This window comes from Colobus angolensis, unplaced genomic scaffold, assembly GCF_000951035.1.
Source record: "Colobus angolensis palliatus isolate OR3802 unplaced genomic scaffold, Cang.pa_1.0 Scaffold115, whole genome shotgun sequence".
Lineage (NCBI taxonomy): Eukaryota > Metazoa > Chordata > Mammalia > Primates > Cercopithecidae > Colobus > Colobus angolensis.
Window position 1 is genome coordinate 2,415,600 of NW_012112586.1, and position 19,333 is coordinate 2,434,932.

A 19,333-nucleotide genomic window follows, 5' to 3' on the forward strand; every position below is an offset into this window, starting at 1 on the left:
AAGAAAGAAAGAAAGAAAGAAAGAAAGAAAGAAAGAAAGAAAGAAAGAAAGAAAGAAAGAAAGAAAGAAAGAAAAGAAAGAAAGGGAAAGAAAGAAAGAAGGAAAGAAAGAAAGACAATCCAAGTTTTAAAATGGGCAAAAGACCCACCTCACCAACTCATAGAATGTGCAACACCAAGAGCTAATGTGAACTATGGACCTTGGGCGACAATGATGTGTCACTGTAGGTTCATCAAATGTAACAAATGGATCACTCTGGTGGGGGGATGTCCATAGTGGGGAAGCTGTGCATGTGTGGAGGTGGAGGGCAATGGGAATTCTCTGAACTCTGCACTCAATTTTTCTGTGAATCTAAAACTGTTCTAAAAAACAAAGTCTATTAAAATCTAACAGCAACATACGCATTCTGTGGCGCCCACAGAGCCAGTCTGCAGAGGCCAAGGAGCGGGGAAGCACAGTAACGGGCTTTCCCTGAGGACGTGGCTTCTGTGCTGACTGCGGTGCATGGAAGGGTGGCTGCCCTATCACAGGGAGGTGGCCCCCACTCACCTCCCCCACCAGCAACCCAAGAGATGAACAGCCTGCCTTGCCAGTCTTTTTATTTCCAAGAGAAATCGGAAAATCTTAATTTTAAAATAAAATCATTACTAATGATCGTAAATCATTCCAAATATTTTTCTTACAAACATGGCCTAGGCAATCACAATATAGGACCATAAAACGCATCTGAGGACCCAAGTCAGCGCACAGGCCATTGGCATCAGCCTCTGCTCTAAGCGAGGGTGTATAATGTTAACCAACATGGGAGTGAGTTGGTGGGGAAGACCAACCTCCCTGCTCATTCAGGAACCTCCATCAACCAACTTTTGTGTTACTCTTCTCTCTGGCACAAGAACCACGCTCATCAACAAGAATGTTCATCAGACTTTGACTGCCACTTCCCCCACAAAGGGTCCCCTTTGTTCTGCCAGCGTGTGTGGTAAACCATCCTCCTGAGCTTGCTGCTGGAAGGAACAGCACGGTGCTTTTAAAGGACAGGCATCGCCTCCAGCCAGCCATGCATCTTAGATCACCCAGAGTGACATCAGGGCTTCTTGCTCAAGATTGTGCAACTTTCTGATAATTTTGAGTCTCTGGAGCATGCTTGGATCCTAGGTTGATCCAAAGTATTATTGAAGCAAGAATAACAAACGCCTTCAATGCACAAAAGAGAGCATATTGCCAGCCAGAAGTGTTTCTAATTCTCGCCCTTTCCCTGCGTGGAAAAGCAGCCAGAGTTGAGCACGCTTTACCTTAAAGCATGTTCAAGGTCAGAGAACCTAATGGGTGCCTGAAACCATGTTCCACCAGCCCCAAGGAGCACAGAGATAAGATGCTTGCAATCGGACTCTGATAGCAAGTGGAACAGGAGGGTCCCGGACAAGGTTCAGATGGTTCTGTGTCAGGGTAGGGAGGCAGAGATTATTTCCGACCTTAGGGATCACAGACGGCAAATTCGAAGCAGATGTTTGCTGCATTGCCCCTCCTTACAGAGGTGGAGGTACAAGCTGGTCAGAGCACACCGAGCAGCCACAGAAAAAGGCAAACACCTGGGCCCACTGTGCCATCAGTCCAGGCTTGATGCATAGCAGCCCACTTCGTTCTCACAGTCACCCTATGATGTGATACCGCTATTCCTGTCATATTATGAATAAGGAAACTGAGGCATAGGGTAGTTAGGGAAGGTGCCCAGGTTCACACAACTACCAGCGTCCAGAGGCGGGATTGATCCAGCCTGTTTGGCTACAGAGTTCACGCTTTTTAATAACTGGGCCATGCAGCCTCTCTTAAGAAGGAGCCAGAAAATGAATTTCCCTTAAATACATCAAAGCTGTTTCCTGCCAGGAGGCCATCCTAGGCTTTTGTGCTGCCTGCTTCACCTCTGCCCTTCCCTTGTTGGACTCCAGTCCTGACGAGGCCCCCACTCCACGCCACCCTGAGTCCTTCTGCATCCCCGGCCACCTGTTCCCCTTCTCCAGCTTCCACTTCAGACCTTCGTCAGCCTCTATGGCCCTCCTACCCCATGTCCGTGTCTCAACACCCACCTGCAAACTCAGCCAACGTGCAGGGACCCCTGTCCTCTTTCCACACATCCAGGGCCCCTCCCTCCTCCAAGACCACACACCGCCCAGTGCTTCACGCCCGCTCCCTCAGCCCCTTCCTCTGCTCCCCGAATCTTCAGCCTCTCTCTCCAAAAGCTTCTTCTCATCATGCTTTAAACAATTTCGAGTCTATACCACTAAGAAGAAGGAAGAAGAGGAGGGGGAGGAAGAGAAAGAGGAAGAGACAAAGAATATGAGAGAAAAAGGAGGAGGATGAGGAGAAAGAGGGAAAATGAGAAGGAAAAGAAGGAGAAATGTAACCACTGCTTGCAGTTTGCACACCGCATCTTCAGCTTAATTTCCTGGAAACCGTGAGGTAATTCCTGTTAGTATCATCTGCACATCACAGGTGTGGTCACTGAAGCTCAGTGTGGTCAGGTAACCCACGGCAGTCACAGCGCATGGGCAGACGGAGCCCAGGCTCTGCACCACCCAAAGACGACTTACCAAGGGCACATCCTTGCCTCTCCCCGTGCACCTCCCCAGCAACCTTAAACGAAAGGAGCTCAGGCGCCAGGAGGCAGCAGCATCCCTGGGCTCCTTGGGCTGCGCTGGGCTCCTCAGCATCCCGTTCTCAGAGAGGTCTCCACTCCTCCAGGCAGAGCCTCCCGGGACTGATGCTGTCACTCACCAGGGGGCTGAAGGAGGCCTCCCATGTCACCTCCAGGCACAGCCTCCCGGGGCCGACGCTGTCACTTACCTGGAGGGCTGAAGGAAGCCTCCCATGTCATGGAATTGTCCCGTGTGTACAGCTCCACGGAGCCTCTGCCGTCGCTGGAGCAGACTTTGAACCCATTGGAGATGACCTGTCCCCCATACGCAGAAGGGACTGGTCTAGACTGTTCTCCTTGTGTCTTCCAGAAGAAAGAAAATGTGACCCCTGAGGAGAGGAAAGTCACAAAATCCGTTATTCACAGAGAGCAGGGGACTCGACTTCTCAGAAGCACATGGTTCTCTTTGCTTTTTATTTTTCATTCGAAAAGCATGTTGTCCCCATTCTAAAGGCAGTGTATGTTCAGTTCAGAAAATCCAGACAGTAATATTTGCACATGTTTATTAAGGGCTCACATAGCGCCAGGCACTTTTCTAGGAGTTTGAAATGAACTCTCGCCTTTTAAAAAGTACAAAAATCTTGCTTCATCCCCATTATACAGATGCAGGAACTGAGGCTAGTTCACTCAAGGTCACCAGTGACTGAGGAAGATCGCTGCAGTCCCCACTGGGGGCGTGCAAATGTGAAGACCTACACCCTCCAGGTTGCTTTCCTATTCCTCCAGAAACGTGGTTAGGGTGGCTCCTTCCTCAGCCTTTTCTATAAATAGATTTTACAAAGACATGAACCATCTCAGGCACACTGGTTTATAAACAACATTTCTATAAAATTTACTCCCCCGCGAACTTCCTCCAATGTCCATAAATACACTTCCACGTTGTCATTTTTATGTCTGCACAGCAGTGCATTCTAAACAAGCACCACAGTCTTTTTTTAAACAACAGTCCTGTCGCTGGATCTTAAGGTTTTGTTCCACTGTGAAGAAATTTTCAAACAGAACTTGAAGCAAATTTTTTTGCCTATCTCAGATTATATGCCTTTAGGATACATTCCCAAGATGGGGTTTCTTGCCAAAGGGAAGTACACTTTTAAGGTTGTTGATATCCTCAATTGTTCATTTCCCAGTTGAACACAGAGAGGTCAGCAGCTGAAACCTTTTTCAAGACCCCAGTCTGCACATTCATGGAAGTCCTGACCCCAGGCCCATGCTGTGGGGAAGGAGGGATTCCATGTGGACCAAATAGTCTGAGTGACGCATGTTAGCATGAACGAACTGACCCATCAGTTCATGTTACCTCCTCCACCAGCATCAGATAGAACATCCCTCAAATGTGTTGTGGCAGTATATTACGGTACACTATGACAATGAGATATTGTACCTTGGTGGGTCCAAAGTCCTACTGTGATCAATGTAAACATGGAAAAACAGTGCAATTTTTATGATCCTGATGTGGGATTTCTCCATCTTTTCACCACAAGAGGAACTACAGGCCGGGCACGGTGGCTCACGCCTGTCATCCCAGCACTGTGGGAGGCCAAGGCAGGTGGATCACCTGAGGTCAGGAGTTTGAGACCAACCTGGCCAACATAGTGAAAAGCCCTCTCTACTAAAAATACAAAAATTGGCCAGGTGTTGTGGCGCGCACCTGTAGTCCCAGCTACTCGGGAGCTGAGGCAGGAGAATTGTTTGAACTGGGGAGGCAGAAGTTGCAGTGAGCTGAGACCGCACCGTTGCACTTCAGCCTGGGCGACAGAGTGAGACTCTGTCTCAAAAAAAAAAGAGGAACTGCAAAAGCCCAGCTCCTGAGTGTGCCCCCCCAACCCCGACCGCTGTCCTGCACTCACGCCCACTGGTCTGGGGGCGGGGCTCTCTGCTGAAGGGGCAGTTGGGGCAGGGCCTCGCTGGAGGCTCCCTGGAGCTTGGGCCTCTCTAGCATTGCATTTTGGAGCTCTGGTTTTCTCTATTCCACTTCTTTGCCTCCAGCAGCATCTGCCCACCTGGCCTTTCTTTGTGTGTAAACTCCTGTGTGTGTGTGTGTCAGTGTGTGTGTGTGTGTGTGTGTGACACTAGCTGCCTGCCTGGACTCTGCCTGTGACAGCCGGAAATACATCCAGCTGCCTCACCCCCGCCAAGCCCAGCCCAGGCATGTGGGTGAGAGGGTTCAGTGGTGCTGAGAGAGAACACGTGCCCAGAACTAGTCCAAAGAGGCCCATGATGGGACGGTGGGCTGGGGGGAGAGGCAGAAGGGTATTTGCCCTGGCCTTTATTTCTATAAGTGGTGCCAAATTTAGACTTTAGGCCTTACCTTCACATGAGGTTATGGACACAGTCTTAGAGAGTCACTGAATTCAAAGAAGACATTTGTCATTCATGTATAAGGTGGTGTCTCATCGCCCACCGTCCTTTCTGTGATGCCTTATGAATTAACGTATCTGTTACAAGTCCTTCAAATGTCTTGTGACAATATATCAAGACAACTATGCCTTTGTGAGTTCAAAGCCCTCGCAGGATTCATGAAAAACACAGCATACATTTTAAAACCCTGGTACGGAATTTCTGCATTTTACTTTTTAAGAGAAGAAGAGCATCCAAAAAATTGGAAGGGGCCTGGACCTTTCTGGACCTCTGAGAGGCTGCAGTGTACAACTCCAAGCCCTGCAGTGTCTGTCCTTAGGGCTCCTGGGAAAGGAAAAAGCCTTCACAAGTGCCCAGTAACGTGGTCACCGCGGAACAGTGTGACTGTGCAGGCTGCACAGAGGCCTGGGGCAGCTGACGCGGGTGTGCCCGACCCACACCTACCTCATGAGCAGGCTCTCTGCAACACCTGCCTTGTGCTCTGAGGGGCCCAGAGGCCAAGACAAACCCCTGAGCCTCCCACCACTTCCCTCCACACTCAGAAACAACCCGTTTCACAAGGAACTCAGCACAGTGCGTTGTGAAATTTTTGTTATGAAACAAATTCCCAGTAGGATTCATGGAAGTTAATTTTTTCCAAAAACTTTGCTGCATTTTAAAACTCCTTTCACTCAATTCAAAATGAGCCTGTCTTGGCCAAATGTCTTTCTGTTCAGGAAGAGAAATAAAAATTTTAAAATTCCATGTGGTGTTAGGAAAGGGTAGATTGAAGGCCATCCACGGTGCTGGTAACCAAGCTTTTCATTTCGTTCACTCAACCCACAAAACAATGACTTCTACCTAAGCAACAGCTTATATTTAAGTATCAAGTCACGTCTTCATAGAGTCATAAAACATTTACAATGCGCCTTCTATATTAGCCTTTTAAGGAACTTTGCCTCATGGAGTTGGGCCATCAGTACAAACAAGGAAAAATCTGAAAGAAAAAGAAACAAGCACAATATTGACAAACTAATGTAATAACTTTTTTTTGTTATAAGCACTGAATCCTAAAACATCCAAAAAATAAAATGAGGAAAGATCTTTCTCGACAAGACAGAAAAAGGAAAAATTAAAATCTAGAAGTTATAAGAAAAGACTAATAAATTTGAGTGCATAAATATAATATTCTGCAAGGCAAAAAAAAAAATCACCATAACAAACTCAAAGACAGACAACCATCTAGGGAAAAAATATTTGTCATAGATCTAACAGATGAGAAGTTAATTCCCTTCATATGTAAAGACCACTGCATAAAACAAAGGATGATTTCCAGCAGGTAAGGAGAATTTATATGGGCTGAGGCTAAATCCTCCCAACAACCTGTAAATTAGGCATCTTCACTGTCCCCATTTCATAGCGGAGAAAACTGAAGCACAGAGAGGTGAGGTAACTTGCCCAAGGCCACACAGCTGGTCTGTGACGAGTCAGGATTTGAACCCAGGCAGCCTGGATCTGGAGTCTGCGTTTGTAATAGCTGTGCTGCGGCTACGGCCCTTCCCTTGGAGATCATGCATGGAGCTGCTCTTCCCGGGTCCACAGACTCAGCACCGTGCAAGAGCATGATTCAACACATGCCACAGAAACAGCGGCCCAGGAGGGCACGAGGTTCTACAGGCCTGTGGGCCCGCCTGGCGTCCGTACCCCCACCCCAGTCACCGCAGACCGCACACCCGAAGGCTGACTCGGGCTGGGCCAATCAGAATCACCAGGACTGGCCCAGGCATGCGCAGACTCAGCTAACAAAACCAGAACTTGGAGCTTCTGAACGGATGCTGCCCCCACACCAGGAAAGCAGCCTTGAGAACAGAGCCGGAGCCAGGCAGGGACAGGGTCTGATGGCCGTCCCAGCAACCCGACCAGCCTGTGGCCCACTGCATTTCCTAGCGAGCCACGAGGCTGCGCGTCCCACACGCTTCCACGTAAGACTCAGAGCCTGTTTCCCGGCTGCCTCGTGGGCCTTGTACCTGTGTGACCAGGAGGAGACACTTGTTTGCACATCGAGCCTTTAAAATTCTCACTCCTCACCCCCACCCCAAAGCCCCACTCTAATCGCTTCCTGAAATGCCTGGGGCTGTAGGGCACTCACTTTCCTCACGGGAATAAGAAATTCTTCCCTTTCCCGGTCTCTGCTCCTCTAACAAAGCCACACGCAGGCCATCCTGGGGAATGGCCACTGCCTTCAGCCACAACGAGGGACAGCAGAGAGTCCTGCAGGCTGAGGACATCTGGAAAATGCTGGGCCTGCCTTAATGGGCGGTCACTCCTTACCCCGACCGGCTGCTGCCAGTGGGGTGCAGGGGAGCAGTTCTGATATTTTAAGAGAAGTCAGAAGTGTAGATTTTTAAATGAAATTTTCCCATATGTAAAGGTTGACTTTTTCTGAGACAGTGTCTTGCCCTGTGGTCCAGGCTGGAGTGCAGTGGTGCAATCATGGCTGGCTGCAGGCTTGACCTCCTGGGCCCAAGTGATCCTCCTGCCTCAGCCTCCTGAGTCGCTGGGACGACAGGTACACACCACCGTGCCCTGCTAATTTTTTTTTTTTTTTTCGTAGAGACGGGGTCTTCCTATGTTGCCCAGGCTGGTCTGAAACTCCTGGGTTCAAGCAATCCTCCTGCTTCGGCCTCCCAAAGTGCTGGGATTACAGGTGTGAGCCACTGTGTCCTGCCAGAGTTGAATGTTAATTTTAAAAGAAAAACACTGAAAGCACCGGGAGAAATTCCATTTCTGGAAACCTGGTGGGCTAGGGCATTTGGATCCACCTGCCTGGCTGGAGACAATCTAGAAAGTCTCACTATAAAAACAGAAGATCAACACAGCACCCACCAAACAAAGCACGTATAGTCAGCCGCGGCCAGTTCCAGGATGTAGTATCACGTGAGTTGCGAGAATCACCTGGAGACACTGGCTTAAAATGCAGATTCCCGGGCCTTGTCCTCTGAGACTTGGAATCAGCACATCCTGGTGGGGGCCTGGGAACCTGCAATTGCTGCCACCCAGGGCCTATGAGCTGTACTTGGAGATGCACTGCACCACAGCATCGTGCAGCTCAGGCTCATCTTGCATCCTTTCTGGGCCTCAGTTTCCCCATCTGTTCAAGGAGCATGCTGAACGAATGCTTCTCTGAGGATCGCCTGCTCCACAGGCCTCCGAGTCCCCTGACCCCGGATCATCTGAGGAAGAGAGTAGCTGGATCCCTGCCAGGCCCGTGTCCTCCAGGCCACTCCGGAAATTTCTAGCCTAAAACTCTACCTGCAAGTGTTTTAGCATATTGTCGACAGCTTTTTAAATTTAAGAAACAAATGCAAAGGGGGGAAAAAGCCAACTCAGAGCTGAGAAGATGGAAGTGGCCACGCAGAGATGCTCCAGCTGCTGCTTCGGGACCTCAGTGGCCTCCCTGGGGTTTATAAGCAGAGGAAGTTCTTAATACATGTGAGGAAAAAGCGAAGGAAATATTCACAGAAGGAGGAAGGCAAAGCTGAGGGGCTAATCAGGGAGGCTGCCTTTCCCAGGAGCTGCCAAAGCCATTCACAGTAGAGCTGGAACTAGAAGCAATGGGCAGAAGTTACTCAAGACAGAATTTAGCCCAATATCAGAACTAACACACTGAGAGTCAGAGGAGTCCAACAATGGAATGGGCTTCTTTTTCTGCTGCTGTCCGTGCTTTTACTTGTTCTATCAAATAACATTCTCTTAACTGACATAGCAATAAATCAGAGGTAGAAATGAGAGTCAGCAAGGAAGAATTACCTAATAATTTGCACCTTGATGCTGGAGATGGAAAATGACCTTTTCTGGATTTTGTGCAATCAGTTTCATTTAACTTCATTTTATTATGGTCAGAAATGTCACATGAGATCCACCTCCTAGCAACGTGCTTGAGTGTAGTCAGTATTGACTGTGCGTTCGATGTTGGAGAAATGACTTCTCTAGGAGTCGTGAATGGCCCTTGCTCAGTATTCACGTGAAGGTACAGCAAAACCTGGATGGAGATGCATCCCATGTGCAGTATCTATGGTGTGCCGGGCACTGAGAACTCATCAGCGGTCAAGACAGACTCAGTCCTCGTCCTCACCGAGCTGAAGACCAAGTAAGGGAGACAGAAGTGACAGGCCATCATCAGTGGTGCAAGTTCTGGGAAGAAATGTTGGGGGAACAATGAGGGCGTGAGACAGAGGACCTCACCCGGACCGCAGCTCATCCCTGTGAAGGTTACACTCGAGCTGAGCCGTCAAGGTCTCCAGGTAGGTGAAAGAAGGTGCTAGGACATTCCAGCAAGTGCCTCTTCCTCTTTTCAGTTTCCCCACCTGTGTGCTCACTGGTCAGGGGAGTTGAAAGAGAGAATCCTGAATATTGAAGGAACAGACTATGTTTTCTAACCTTAACATTCAAGAATGGGCAGAGATCCAAACAGCCTTTTTCTCTCCAATGTCCTCCAAAGCTTCCCCCATTCGCAGCAAGTGACCTTAAGAAAATGTCCCCAAAAGGCACCATTTGCCAAAAGTCAGGACCCACAGTAGCTCCTAGAATGAAGGCAGGCAGACAAGCAGCAGAGAGGCTCTGGCAGAAGCAGGGGTGGAGGGAGGGCCCGGAGCAGAGGTCCGGAGCAGGGCCACAGCAGGAACCTCTGCCTTCCATGGGTGCCCTTGGGGGACAGCCATGTTTCTCAGCATCAACTATGTCCCCTAAAACATTATTTGTTAAAAAATCAGCTGAAAATATGAACAAAGACCACATCAGGATTTGGAAGTAAGAAATATAAAAGCAGTGGGCCTGTTAGGCAGGGACTGGAGAGCATTTCTCTATTTGAATGTTGTTTTTTGTTATAAGAATAACAGGTTATAAGCTTCTGCCCACACCAGTAAGTGTGGAGGACTCACTCAACACATCTGAAAAGGCTAAATCAATGCTTCCCACGTTCCAATCATTCACAGTTTTTATCAGATCTGAACACCACCTGAATTATGATTATTAGGGAATATTTTCCTTTAAATCTACCCACTTTTAAAGCTCGGTGCTTACTGAAATTTCCTCTTAAATAATATATATGAAAATTCATTTCTGATGCACCCATTATATTAAAATAAAAACAAAACCATTAATTTTTGTTGTAGTTGCTCCAAGTGCCCCCTGAGAAGGCTTTCTCTGCCTCCTGCTACAGGGACTTTAATTTGGAAAATGCTGGGCAGGTCTTCCCTGTTCATGGCTTTTTCTCCCGCACACAGAAGTACAAGCTCATCAGGGTCCCAGGAGAATCCAGCTGAGCCAAGGATAGGGCAGAGGAAAGCCGGAAAGGCATGCCATGGCCCTCGTGCAGGCTCGTGGCCCAGTCACCTTATGAAGCTGAACTCAAGACCCAGGGGGGGCACGATGAGAAATGCCCCACCTACCCTCTGCATCTGCATCTGCATCAGGCCTCACAAGAGCAGCCTCTCACCCAGCTGGCGTTGATTGAAGGTTTCCTGACTCTGTTTCCTTTCTCTTCTTTTTCTTTAGAGACAAGATCTCACTGTGTTGCCCAGGCTGGTCTCGAACTCCTGGGCTCATGCAGTCATCCTGCCTCTGACTCCCAAAACACTGGGATTACAGGTGTGAGCCACCGCACTCCAGGCTTTGTTTTATATCTGGCCATGCTCTACAGAAAGTGGCCACGTGAAAAATATCTTAAAAGTTCCGTGTAACCACGACACACAAAACATTGTCAACAGTGGGACATAAAGCCCGAGTTCATGGCTCTTTCTTCCCTGCAGGTTCTTGTGTGTCTCATGTTGGGGGCATGAAATGAGTGAGTACATGTTTGGGATTAGAACAAGGAGTGGTGCAGAGTCGGGGCTCAAAACGAGGGTATGCATCTATTATGATCAGCTCAACCACAACGGCCCCTCTGTCAGAAGTCACCCTCCAAGCAGGCAAAGTGAGGTTCTGAGAAAAGATACTCTGTGCAGAAGGGGAAGTTTGGAATCATTGACACACAAATGATAAATCCAAACGACCCCTCGACACTGGACCAACCATGTGCTCGGAATATGCTGTAAGTTATTCCAGTCTTCACAGCAACTCCATGGGAAGGTCCTTTTATTCACTCCCTTTACAGATCAGGCTTTTCAGAGGGAAGCAGCGGTTGACCAAGACCCCCACGAACAGGTCGGAACCGAGAGTGGAACCCACGCCTTCTGGCCCCAGAGCTCCCGCTGCGGACAGGCTCTGTTCAACCTGAAGATTATTGGAAGAGTCGAGAAGTCTGGTGGGGGCTGAGGGGAACTGGAGACAGAAGCCCAGGGCCACCACGACTTCGCTCCAGCCAGCCAGAGAAGTCAGGAGAGATTTCTCCAGAAAAACTGGAAATCTGTGAAAATTTCCTATTTTTCAATGTTGGCAGCTAATTTTAAAATTTTAACCCGATGCCTGTCCAACTGAACACAGCCACAGGCCAGAATCAACTCAGAGGCCTCTCACGTGTGACCTCGGCGTGCAGACAAAACTTGTCCAGTAGCTTTGATTTCCCACTGGTCCCATCACAGTCTCCTGTCTCGGGTTCGTAATCTGTGATAGTCCCAGGCCTTGGGACCCCTGGCGCCTGCACCATCCTTGTCCTCAAATGAGACTGATTCCAGTGTGGCTGCTGGAGCTTTTGGGATGCCTCTGCTCCCAAGAGAAGCCGTTCCCTAGAAACCCAGAAACAGCCACCGCAGAGATGCCCGCCCTTCCCGAATCCAACAAAAGGAAGGAGCACATATGACTCTCCTGTCCTCCTCGCCACTGAGCCCACGCCGAGCCCATGGTTGTTTTTCACTTTGTAAAAACAAATAAGCCTGGGATGTTTATGGAGCTGTTTGAACTCAGGAACAGCTCAAACTATGAGTTTGTAAACCTGACCGTGGTTTTGGGCCTCATAACCATTGCTCAAAATTCTGGTTTCCACAAAGCCCGAGATGTAGCCTCCCACATGTTTTTGCCTTGCTAAGCTGTTGTTTATTTTTACTGGAACATAGTCCACATTGTCCTACAATCATGTACAATGAACTCATCACAGGCCATCTGATGTCCTAAATGCCTCAGAGCTTCATACGAGGCCTGCAGTCAGCTTTGTTCCTCCCTAGAAATCATAATTTTCTTTTTGTCTAGGAGAAAGGAACTTAAAGGCTCCAAGCTGGTTTGGATGGCAGAGAACAATTTCCCAGAAAATTTGCAATGTGGTCCGGATGTGCACTGCCTGAAGCCTAGATACGAGAGAGCAGGTTACACTTCACACAGTCAAAGCAAACGAAAGCAAGTCGATTCCCGGTGTTTCTTTTGCATCTCTGCTCTGTCCATGGCATGATGTTAGCCACAGGCCTGTGACCGCTCGCCAGGACAGGTCGAGCCACGGCCCAGCCCCTCTCGATGAATGTGAAAGAACCAAACCACGCACGAGTGTTCGAGGGTATGCCCTGCCCGCCCACTGTCAACATCCCAGAGCCAGAAATCACACCGCAGGTGCCATGCCATCAATTTCCTTCCCAGAAACGCCGCAGCCCTGTCCAGTCCCCACGGTGACATTGCTGTATCCGTTTTTTAGGAAGGTTTTTTTTTTCCCCCTCCTTTACAAGATTAAGTATTTTGATCTCACATCTCTGTAAGAGGATGTTATAACTTCCAGCCACCAGGACAAGTCTCTGCTTAGTAACCTCCTTGCCTGTATTCCTCCCTCCCCTGCCCTCCAATCCGTCATTGACATTCTCACGCATTCTGCAACTGATGAGAACCTCAGGTTCACATCTGCCAGTTGCCAGAGAAGCAGGTGCTCCCTGATAATGAAATGCATGACAAAGACGCCGCAGGGATCAGCTACTCACCTTCAGGGCCACACTGCTCTGGCTTGCTAATGCAGGAGCTGTTGTACCTGCCGTAATAGAGAAGTGTGACTCCCTTTTCCTCTTTCAGGTAAATGCCTTTGTTGACCTTCCCTTCCACAATATCTAAGGAAGAAAAATGACAACATCATATGTTAATAACCTTCCAAGATTCAAAGTCTGAAGATGTGTGTCAGACCTACAAATAACTTATGTGTAAGTATGCAGTATTGTTGATCTTTCTAATTATATATTTATAACCTATATTATTCTATAATATGAATATTCATAGCATCAGTAATTCAGTAATATTTAATTATTAGTAATTAAATTGTAAATAAGTTATGTGTATGTGTCAGGTAAAAATTTAACATTAAATAATATTAATATATTTGTACATAATATGCAGGTATTATATACAAATGCATACAGACCTTTGCATATAGATTTCATATTGCATATCATATTGTATGATGATGTGATAATTGTGATATTTGCCAACAGATGGGTTACCAAGCGTGTGGCGTGGCGACAGCCTCCTGTCCTGGACTTTGACTGTGCCTACCTGCTTTTTGAGTCCTCCCTACTCCCGTCCTCATGCTGAGCATTCCAAGTGGAACATTTCAGTGCAAGTGTGAACATGGAACTACAGCTGAACTCCTTCTCCTTTTGAGTTTTAATTGAAATCCCCTGAACCTGGACAGGTAGATTTGGGATTTTAGCAGAACTCATTTTCAGGCACTAGGAGGAAAACCCCAAGTAACATTTTGCCTAGTCCCAGGAGAACCTGCAGGTGACAAGCCCAGCTGGCCACAAATCCCGAGGGGCACTGCCCCGTCCGATCATCCTGTTGTGTCCCGTTCCCATGGCCAGGGGATCTGATGGTGAGGGTGTGGGGTAAATGGTTTACAGAATAGATAAGTGAAGACTATAAAAATCAGGAGTAGGCATTTATTGTTAACTGGGGTCACAGTCACTCACAGATCTTTGCTACCACATGGGCTGGGGAGAATGTCTGAGCCCCGGCAGCCGTCAGCCCAGCTGAAGACACACGGGAGAGCTAACAAGGTCTGCAGACCTGACCCCAACCCCGGCTCAGGCTTTCCAGCTACACTGTCACATGGATAACCAACTTAAGGGACCTCGGTGCTTTTCCTTACTGTTTTCAAACTCATTTTTAAATTTTATCTGGTTTTTGCTGATGGAGACCTATGTATTGCAAGGTTAAATGGATCACTAGTGGTTGCATAATTGAGCCAGGCTGTATGAACCCCTAAGTCAGACTGCTTGACTGGCAACGTTAATTTTGGAAGCCAATCACCTTACAGTTGAAGGAGCAGTTTCTGTGTTGAAAAGGATCACAGGGTAAGATCGACAGGGTCAGAACGGGCTACTATGCTGATCTAATAAATGCCTCAGTTGCTATTACCCCTTTTGCTTTGAGCTTCACGTTGAGCCATGTAGGTGCTGGAGGTTATCAAATAAGAAAATAATTTAACCATGATTCTCGTGGGTATATGTTTCACAAACAGCTTCTAACAATTTTTTTAAAGTCCAGCTACGGATGAAAGGCTGATTTTAATGTTTATAAGAAATCAAATGTTTGATGAGGTATTTTTAAATTAACTTTAATTTTCCTTTAAAATGGCCTGCTTTCCTCCCCCAAAGAAGACAAATCATTGAAAAATCCCAACAACCTCTATGTTTAGAAAAGGTCTCATCTTGTGTCTGTTTTGTTCTGAAAACAAGCAGCTGGCTTAGAAGATCCTGGGAACCTGAAAGAATTATATACCTTCTAGTGCAGTCGTCCCCAGCATTTTTGACACCAGGGACCAGTTTCATGGAAGACAATTTTTCCATGGACGGGTTGGAGAGGATGGTTTCGGGATGATTCAAGTGCATTACATCTATTGCGCACTTTATTTCTATTATTATTACATTGTAATATGTAATGAAATAATTACACAACTCACCATCATGTAGAATCAGGGGAAGCCCTGAGCTTATTTTCCTGCAACTAGACAGTCCCCTCTGGGGGTGATGGGAGACAGTGACAGATCATCAGGCATTAGATTCTCATAAGGAGCGTGCAGCCCGGGTCCCTCGCAGGTGCAGTTCACAGTAGGGTTTGTGCTCCCGAGAGAATCTAATGCTGCCGCTGATCTGACAGGAGGTGGAGCTCGGGCAGTAATGCAAGCGATGAGGAGCGGCTGTAAATACAGATGGAGCTTCACTCACTCACCCACCACTCACCTCCTGCTGTGCAGCCCAGTTCCTAACAGGCTGCGGATTGGTGCCAGTGTCACGGATTGGTAACAGGGACTGGGGACCCCTGTTCTAATGTGTTGCAATCTTCCTTTAGACTTAACCCTAGTGGTTATTTTTTAACACCTTGGATCTGCTCTCTTGACTGGGACATTTGCTCACTTGCTAGCCAGGACATAGTGAATTCAGATACTACCAAAGAGAATTGGCCTCAGAATTCATCGTAGATCCAAACTTGACAGAACGAAGAACAAAAGTACGTAAATGCTCACCTACGGTTGCAGAGAGATTTGAGTAGGCAGAGTCATTGGAATACACAAAGGTAGCATTACGGGAAGGAAGCACAGTGAGCTTGTGGGTTCGGGACGCTGGGTGAAACAACAAAAACAAAAAGCACAGCGAATGAGTGAGACGAAAGACAAATGGGACCAACATATCTCTCAACCTGCAGCAGGCAGCAGGAGGGGCTTTTTCATCCAAGAGCACCCTGGACTTTCTCTTTGGGCCTCACATCTCCCGGCCTCCACCACCCTTGTTTACTTTGGTCAGCAGCTCGGCCACTCCAATGACCCCACTCAGCTCACACGCCAGGGCGTGATGGCTGCTGAATTTGGCCACGTGTGATAGTTCTAATTTTCCAGCTTCAACCCCTATGCGGACACTTAGTTGAGAGATATGAAATTGAACTTGGCCACTTATAACACAGGCTCAACAAAAGGATGAATGGTTATGATGTCACAAGAACCGATGAGACACACACTCTGCATGAAAACAACTGCGTGAGATGATGACAAATGGACAAAACGACGGAGAATTCGGCAACAAACAACAAAGCTGCACGTCTTCCAAAGGCTTGCCAAAGCCATTCGCCTGTCCCCAGCAGCTAAATGTGCTGATGGGGTCTACTCTTTTCTTTTTTCCCTTAAGAAGCCTGTAATCAAATTGAAATATGCCAGCATTGCATTACAACCTAGAGAATGCATCCAGCAGGGAAGTGCAGAGAAACCTTCCAGGGTGCAGTGCTCCAGGACAAACAGGGATATATTAGGGCTTTACTGGAAGTCGATACATTCAGGGAACAAAATGCAGCCACAGTGTGTAACTGTATCTGTAATTGTATCACCTTAAGGGAAGAATTTTTCATAGGTAAAGGTTTCAAAGTACCAAGAGTTACTGCTTTAAGCCACCACAGTGAGTTCAGGTATAGGGGTGAGGAGAGAAAGACACTGATAGTTATTCAAGCTCTTGTTTGAAAAAACTCCTGGCATTTTCATTGCTGGGTCCTGGAACAGTGAACTGTTTCAAGAAGACATCTCCTCTTGATGAAATGACCCCCTTTCCACAGCTTTAAAATAAACGCCTTCAAAAAAGAAAACTAGAGGCCAACAAGGGAACGTGGTTTGTCTGAACCCGAACCAGTCGTGAAACAAACTTACACAGGGGCTTTCTCTGCCCTGCCAGGCCAACCGTTTGCAAAAGACACCTGGCTCTAGGGTGCTTTCCAAATGTGACCATATTGCTGCCCTATAGGCAGGTGGATGAGAGCAATGCTGGGCAGGCAGCGCGTGGCACCCACGCAGGTGCCCTTCACGGAGTGCGTGCTCAACTGCACCTCACTCTGAGAACACCAGCAGCAGAGGCAGCACTGATGGTTCTCAGTGTGCAGATTTTAAGGAAGCATTTCAGAAGCTTCAGCAGTAATGTCCAGCAACACATTAAATCCTAGGAGTACGGAAAATGCTAGTGTGCCAGTGTGGAAAGCACCGTCACCGGCAATACCTGGTTTTAAAAATAAAATGCCTCCCACGGAAGCAGAACAGGGACGACCAAAGCACACACTAGGATTGCTGTATGGCAAACCCTCGCCGCACACATCAGCCGTCCGACATGATCAAGAGCAATCAGTAAATAAAAATGAAATGGAAAACCGTCCTAAGTCATACAAAGCTTACGGTTTTTAAAAAGTCCTTATTAGAAAGAGAAAAAAAAATACCCAGGAAGGTGTGAGGTTTCTCTTACCAACAAATGTCTGAATTAACTCAAAACAGAGACTATTTGGAATTGGGTCTCATTGGAAACATCTTAGGCGACGCTTAATCTTTTCCAATGGAGCTGGTGTGTGGAGAAGCTGGGTGGTAGATGGGGATGCATTTGCTGAATGAAGCATAGGCCGTTCAAACACGTGAGTTGGTCTTAGTTGGCCTTTGACATCTGCTTCAGATAGGCCCCTGCTGTGGCCAGCGTGCAGACGACGCCAGTCCGTTCAACCTAGAAAATAGACACCTGGACTTGCATATAGAGGCATCCTCAGGCCAGCTTCTGCTTCAAGGTTGTTGGGGAAAATGCACATTTTAATCATATTTTGAATCAGAAATTCTGCCATTCAATATGTAATAGCTGTCTCTATAAAAATTCTAGTAAAATACTTTGCGGCCTGGCACAGTGGCTCACGCCTGTAATTCCAGCACTTTGGGAGGCCAAGGCCAGAGGATTGCTGAGGCCTGGAGCTTGAGACCAACCTGGCAACATAGCAAGACCCCATCTCTACAAAAAATAAAAAGCTTTGAAATAATTATTATGGGAAGTTACACAAGTATTTGTTCATCTCTATTACCCTGGCTTCAAAGCAGATTCTGTTCACATCTGTTCTCCTGATGGCCCTGGGATTCCTGGGCCCACAGCCACTCTCAGCACCCATGTCCCTCAGTGGCCCTGGGTTTCCCAGGTCAGCCGCTCTCAGCACCCATGTCTCCCAATGGCCCTGAGTTTCCCATGCCCACAGCCACTCTCAGCACCCACGTTCCCCAGCGGCCCTGGGTTTCCTGGGCCCACAGCTGCTCTCAGCACCTGTGTCTGTACCTCCAGTTGTATCCTGAAGTTCATGGATCCCATCCACATTCTCCAGTGGCCAGTAATGGGAAGCAGACGCCAAGACCTGAAATCCTTGGGGAAAAAGAATAAAAGTTTTAAATCATCATTAGGGAGGAAAGAACTAAAGGGTAAGAACTGCTTAGCATACGCATTATGGGGGAAGAGTAAAAGGATCACCATGGCTATGGGAGATACTGAAAGCGTATTTAATAACATTCAATACACACTCTTGGTTAGAAAAAGAAACTCTTAAATTAGAAGCTGGTAAATAGTTCCTTAACTGGACAAAACAGGGTAAATAAGAATAAATGCCTCTTGTTGCATGAAAACAGAAGCCACTGTGCTTACTGGTGACACACTAGAAGCTTGCCCATTCATGTCAGGAAAAGATAAGAATGTTCCATATCCTGCTGTTATTTATTATTGTTTTAGAGTTAATATCTAATGCAATCACACTATAGAAAAAAATAAGGGTAAAACCATTTTAAAAGAGGAGAAAACTAACATGAATGGTCTGCCAGGCACTGAGGTCCTCGACAAACACTTCCTCATTTCATGCTAACAATAATCTGTAAGAGAATTGAATTCTTAGCCTATTCGAAAAGACAAGAACTGAAAGTCTTGCACAAAATCACACCGCCAGCTCGTTGTAGACGCAACACTCGCAGAGTAAGCCTTTCTCAATTTAGTCCTGGTCATTCCATTTTCCCTCTATGCTTCCTCCAGACTAAGCATTACTCAGTTCGAAATTTCCTTCATGATCCTTGTACTTGGAGTAAACATAACTTGATGCAGGCGTGTTATTTTCTGTTCTGGTCTTCTCTGAATGCTTTCTGAATTATTCCCTGGTTTCTGTCTAGCCCTCATAATTTGACTTTGGGTCACATTCTCTTGAGTAGCTGCCCCATAACAGGTGTCACCATTCTTCTGCTAATGGACAATCAGTAGCTTCCATCCTTCCTCGTACAGGTGGCACTGATATGAGTGGTTTTATGCAAACAATTTTAGTCTTCTCTGGGATCAGTCTCCAGGATGCATTCCCAGAAGTGGAAATAATGGTTTAGATGACTGAACAAGAATCAGCTGCCCCCGATGACTGCTAGATCATAGAAAAGTACCAACTAATAATCTTTATGTTATTCGTTGTTTAAAAAAAAAAAAAAAAAGCCTGGCACGGTGGCTTACGCCTGTAATCCCAGCACTTTGGGAGGCCGAAGCGGGCGAATCACGAGGTCAGGAGATCAAGACCATCCTGGCTAACACGGTGAAACCCCAT

At 47.3% G+C, this 19,333-nt stretch overlaps 1 protein-coding gene across 2 annotated transcripts in view; it reads right to left on the reverse strand.

Annotated features, from left to right (window-relative positions):
* The window catches only part of ADGRD1 (adhesion G protein-coupled receptor D1), a 190,553-nt gene that overhangs the window by 159,622 nt on the left and 11,598 nt on the right, over nt 1-19,333 (reverse strand). The window contains exons 3-6 of one of the 2 annotated variants that reach the window (XM_011961167.1): nt 18,046-18,129; nt 15,459-15,554; nt 12,925-13,047; nt 2,842-3,021 (exon numbers count right to left, since the gene is read on the reverse strand). In XM_011961167.1, the coding sequence (XP_011816557.1) occupies nt 2,842-3,021; nt 12,925-13,047; nt 15,459-15,554; nt 18,046-18,129 (483 nt within the window). The remainder of the gene's footprint in view (nt 1-2,841; nt 3,022-12,924; nt 13,048-15,458; nt 15,555-18,045; nt 18,130-19,333) is intronic. The other variant, XM_011961176.1, reaches the window with a different exon arrangement.